Raw genomic sequence first — 5693 nt, 5'->3', positions numbered from 1 at the left:
GGCAAATACATTGTCTCAGTTGGGCTCTCCTCTCAGCTGGGAGGATCGCCTGCTACCACGGGAAACCCCTATCGGGGAAAGTGTGGCACGGTTATTGCGAGAGCTGAATTTTCCGAAGCAAAAGGGGTCCCTGACGGATGCTTTTTGGCTGCTGGCCACAGCCCTGAGGCATCAATCAGGAGTATTATCTGCTAAGAAGAAGGAATTGGGTGAATTAAGGGAGGAAGTTGAAGCCATGCAACAGAGGTGTGCTATGATGGGCGAAGTAGTGCGCACCAGTCAAAATCGGGCTTCTGAGCTGGAGGAAACGGGGGTCAAATTGGCATGTAGGGCCCTCCAATTGAAACACCAGTTGTATAAGCAAAAGGGATCTATGTCCCCGGATCCCGCCCGAGTAAGGGCAATGTTAGCAAAAGGGGATGACATTGATACCTGGGATGGTGATATCTGGTATGATGATGACGACCGATATCCGGACCAACCATCTTACCCACCGTTCCCGGGCCCTGGCCCGGGAGAGGATACCGCCCAAGCCCAAGCCCGGCCGGCAATGGGCACCACGTATACTTATCCTACCCCCCAGGGTGAGGCGGAGGGAAACGATTTTGATACGGACTATGCTCAGGCCGAGGGCGATGCGCGGGTAAGACCGGGGGAGGCCCCAAACGCGGGTCGAAGGCAGGTACAATATAAGGATTACACCATGAAGGAATTGTCCGGGATGGGCCAGAGGTTCCGGCAGAAACCATCGGAACCTTTGGCGGCTTGGTTATTACGGATATGGGAAGAAGGAGGGGGGCATATCTATCTAACTCCGGAGGAGTTGGTAGGTATGGGGACGTTAGCTACAGACCCTCGCCTTAACCAAGAGTTGCGGGGTCGGAGCGTCGACACTGATTATTTGTTCTATACTGTTACTGCTGCCGCCCATAGAGTCTTCCCTTCCGCTATGGATTGGGACCATAAAGTTGCGGATTGGGAGACGGGGGAGGAAGGAGCACAGGTGCTGCGGCAGCAAGCCCTGGCGGCTGCCCTATATGCCCATCGGCTGGGCCAGTGGGCCCATGGGGGAGGGCCAGAGGATGAACTCTTCACCGCCGGTATGCAGACCCGCCTGGTCCGCTCAGCGGCTCCCGCATTACGGGGAGTTGTATTATCAATAACGGGACCCTTGATCGGGAGCCCTATCGCCCGTGTTATAGGGGCCATGCAGACATTGTCTGAAATAGCCACCCCCCGTAGCCGGGCTCGGCCCGTGTCTACGGATCGGCAGAAGAAAGAGGGACCGCCAGGACCGAGTAGGCGAGAACTGTTCCTCTCACTGTTGCAGGCAGGTGTCCGTAAGGAAGAAATAGATGGTAAGCCCACCTCTGTCCTGCATGCGTTGTATAAGACCAAAGTGAAGGGAAAGGTGGAAGGAGGACCGGGTCTGAAGCGTAATGATGTGAGCAAGTCGTCCCCTTCCCTTTATCCCAGCTTGGACGATGTGCAACAGCTGGTGCGTAAAACATTGCAGGAGGAGGCGGCTAAATGGAAGGCACCAGTGCCATGTAAAGAATAGGAGGTTGGCGGGGTCGCCCTGGTGTATCGCATCACCACAGAGTGGACAAAGGGTGACCCCCGGCCTTATATACCTGTAATAGTCCACTGGGGTAAGGGGAATGACCAGCGCCATCTAGCCTTGGTTGATACTGGGGCTGAACATACGGTAATACCGGGCAATCCAGATAAGTGGAAAGGACCCCCGTACCACATTGAGGGTATGGGAGGAGCTCTGACGCGGGCCCGAGAGATTTCGGTCCGCCTCACTATTGGCAATCATACCCCGGTGGTGCGGCGGGTACTGGTGGCTCCCACGGAAGAATGTATACTGGGTATGAACATCTTAAGAGGGTTACAGTTACAAACCACAAGGGGCGCGTTCACTTTTGGGTTAAGGGCTACTAGAGTAATTGTGGGAAAGGCAAGGTGGGAACCGGTCCACATTCCCGCTCCTCTTTCTCCGGTCAGCGTTCCCCAATACCGCATTCCTGGGGGGCATGATGCCATAACTGAGATGGTACAGGCTTTGGTGCAGGAAGGCATTGTGCGACCAGCCACTTCCCCGTTTAACAGCCCAATATGGCCAGTACAGCAGCCAGACGGCTCGTGGCGAATGACGGTCGACTACCGCCGGCTGAATAGAGTGGCTCCCCCATTGGCGGCGGCCGCTCCGGACATAGTAACTATTATTGAAAATATCGCCGCGCAGGAGAACGGGAGTTGGTATGCTGTGATTGACCTGGCCAATGCCTTCTTTAGTATTCCTATTAGCCCCGAATCGCAGGATCAATTTGCCTTCACTTGGAAGGGGCGACAGTATACATTTACCCGACTACCTCAGGGTTATCTCCACTCTCCCACCGTATGCCATGGATTGATAGCCCGAGACCTGGCAGAATTCACCACCATACCTAGTATTATTATACACCATTATATTGATGACATTATGATTCAGGGCTGTGATATGGACACAGTACAAGAGGCCCTGGAATCCCTAACCGCATACCTCACACAACGGGGCTGGGCGGTTAACCCCGCTAAAGTCCAGGGACCAAGTCAGTCAGTCGTGTTCCTGGGCATTCAGTGGCATGCGGGAGAGCAAGTCATTCCGGAAAAGGTGCGGCAGAAAATAATTAATATTGCCACCCCCTCTAACAAGACGGACACGCAACGATTCCTCGGGTTGCTAGGTTACCGGCGGAGGCATATTCCGCACCTGTCCGGCCTCCTGCGCCCTCTCTAAAAAAGGCCCCTTTTGAGTGGGGCGAAGAACAACAGAAGTCGTTTGAAGACGCTAAGCTAGCTGTACAACAAGCGCTGCCTTTGTCTCCAAGGGTACCTGGTGTACCGTTTGAACTGCAGGTGACCGCCGATGTGGACGCGGCTCACTGGAGCATGTGGCAAAAACAAGCAGGACGGCGAGTTCCTCTGGGCTTTTGGTCAAGGAAGATGTCAGATGCTGCAACACGGTACACCGCTTTTGAGCGACAACTCCTGGCCTGTTACTGGGCGTTGATTGAAACGGAGCGGATGACTGGAGACGGACCCCCAGCCATACGCTTAAAGGCTGGTGTATTGTGCTGCAACAAGCAGTGGACCGGTTAAACCAGCGAGTGGGGAAGGGGGGCACCCCGTTGGAGCGCCTGTTTCCCCCTGATGGTAACCAGGCCGGCATTGACATTGAGGAAGACGAGGAAGAGGAAATGGTGTCTGTTGTAGGACAACAGGTATGGGTCCGTTATCCTACAGGTGAACGCCTCCCGGGGGAGATTATTGCTGTGGCCCAGGGGAACACCCGTTGGGTGGCTGTGGAAGGGCACGATCGGGTGGAATGTTTAAATACAGAACGCCTGACTAAACGCGAATGATTGTCTGTTTTCAGGACTTTGATGATGCTCTTGTACGGCCTGCTGACCCTCCTTCTTCTCGGATCCAGTACCAGCTCTCGTATCTGGTCTTGTGACGATGGCACCGACCAGCTGCACTTACCCGTCGGTGACAGCTGCATGTGTCATGCGAGTGGATGGAGGGTTGACCGGTTAACTTGTAATTGGTACCGAGTTACTGTTAAAGACGGTGGGGAAGTAATTAATCACCATATTCCAGACGGTGTTTCTGAATTTGCCCTATCATGTCCCCATGGCCGGAGCCAGTCCGCCGTCTGTAAGCTGGCGGGCGGGTGTGCCCCGTTATATGGTGAGAGGATGGGAATCCATCTGTCCCGTCGGCGGCGAGATTCCCCTCCCCTTCTTCCCTCCGTCTTTCGAAATAATATGTTTTTGCGAATGAGTCATGAATATGCCCGTCGATTGAACCTAACTAAGTGTTGGGTATGCAGCACGGGCCCCCTGGATAGCGATGCGGGGGTACCTATGATACAACTCCCTTTTCGTAGGGAGGAATATTGGGCGTGGGTACGGTTTAATAACAACACGGGGGAAGTAGATCCGCCCTCAGGTAATGTTACCAACTTACCGCTGTACCAGCACCTGTTCACAGGGTGGTACATTCCCGCTTATGATAAAGGGAGTGCCCCGCCGACCTTCCCGGTCGCGGCTGGGATAATAGGCCGGGATTGTGTGTGCAGGCGTACGCGTAGGAGGATTAGGGTTGGTAACAGTTACTGTAACGGAACCATGACTTATACCACGGGTAGGGTACATGGGGGAAAAGGGGCTTTGAATGGTACGTATTGGATCTGTGGTGATACGGCCTACCCCTGGTTACCCTATCTGTGGAACGGTTGCTGCTATTTGGCTTACGCAGTCCCCTACCTGCACCATGTGACCAGACTGCGAGATCACCAGTCTGCCCGGGTCCGTAGGGGGCTGAGTGCTGCTGAGCTATTTTTCGGGGCTATTATTCCTGGGTATGGGGTAGTTAAAATTTCGAGAGAAGTAGACAAATTATATGATTTAGTAGAGTCTATTGCTAATGAAACGGCCAAGGGATTGGTGGAAACAACTGGTGCGGTTGGCGCCCTGACGTCCGAGGTGGTTGCCATCAGAACAGTAGCTTTGCAAAACAGGATAGCTTTAGATTTTCTGTTAGCTAAGGAGGGCGGTACCTGCGCTGTGGTCGGCGCTGAGTGCTGCACCTACATCCCGGACGTCACGGAAAATGTCACTAACTTAATACATCATGTACGCGAGGCTGTGGCCAATCTGCATAAAGTAAGCGCTGATATTGAGCGGGATAAGCAACCGCACGAGGGTGGGCCTTTCTCTTGGTTTGCGGATTTATTTGGTGATTGGGGACATACTATTGTACAATGGTTCGTGTTTGTTATTCTGTTAATATTTTTTGTGGCTTTATGTGTTTTTGTGATTAAGCAGGTTATTCAACGTTATGTAACCCCTCGCCGCCGTTGACGAGTTGGTACCGAGGGGTGGAGTGTATTGTAGGAAAAGAACATGGGACTTGAGCGGTTAATGGGTTGTTGTAAGTTTCCACTGACCGTGTGGTATTTGGTGGGGTAGTGGGTTGTTAATGTAGCAGAATGGATGGCGTCGGGCCAGGAAATGTAACAATGCAATCGGTCCCTGCTCGTCAACCGCAACGCGTCCTATATTGTCCTGTGGTAACTGTACCATGTAGGCATGTAGAGGCATTGTACAGGATATCCTTGTCCGTGTAGGCAGGTAGAGGCATTGTACAGGATGTCATTGTTCTAAGAGAATATATATTGTTCTCATTGTTTTAAGGGGATATATAAGGGGCCAGGGGCTGTGAGGTGCAGAGGACGACAGGGAGAGGACGATATGCAGTCCGTGGAGAAGGACAACAACTAGCAAGACCAGAAGGAACCCCAGGTGGGGACGAAACATCCCAGGTGAAGACCGCGTTCGCTGGCGCGGGTGCTTCATCACACCTGTTCCTGGCCCCGTATGAGTCGTGTGGGTGTGGGATTAACCACACGTTGATAAGTATTGCTTGTATCGGGAAAAGGGCAGTTGCACAGCCGTGGGTAGTTAAGCTAAGCCGCTTTCCGCAATGAAGTGTCATTTATGCTAATATTTTACCTTACCAATAAACAAGTGTAATACTGTGATCTGGTGTACAGTCTCATTCTTGTCGCGGATACATTTTCTCTGATACCACGGTCCTGCTTGGTCGGATAACTTTCCGTCCATAACAGTCTCTGACACTGA

General features: G+C 52.9%; 1 protein-coding gene across 1 annotated transcript; it reads left to right on the top strand.

Moving 5' to 3' along the window:
* The first annotated feature begins 714 nt into the window (after positions 1 to 714).
* On the top strand, positions 715 to 3683 carry LOC140719913 (Friend virus susceptibility protein 1-like). Its single transcript, XM_073034839.1, has 2 exons — positions 715 to 1358; positions 3425 to 3683. Exons 1-2 carry the CDS (start codon positions 722 to 724, stop codon positions 3430 to 3432), a joined length of 645 nt encoding a protein of 214 aa, XP_072890940.1. The 5' UTR covers positions 715 to 721; the 3' UTR covers positions 3433 to 3683.
* Positions 3684 to 5693: the final 2010 nt, after the last annotated feature.

This window comes from Hemitrygon akajei, unplaced genomic scaffold (assembly GCF_048418815.1).
Source record: "Hemitrygon akajei unplaced genomic scaffold, sHemAka1.3 Scf000033, whole genome shotgun sequence".
Taxonomy (NCBI): domain Eukaryota; kingdom Metazoa; phylum Chordata; class Chondrichthyes; order Myliobatiformes; family Dasyatidae; genus Hemitrygon; species Hemitrygon akajei.
Note: the sequence above shows the minus strand (reverse complement) of the source record. Positions and strands in the feature narration are given on the sequence as shown.

Coding starts and splice junctions, on each gene's coding strand:
- LOC140719913 (XM_073034839.1), top strand. CDS start 722: ATGGGCCAGAGGTTCCGGCAGAAACCATCGGAACCTTTGGCGGCTTGG.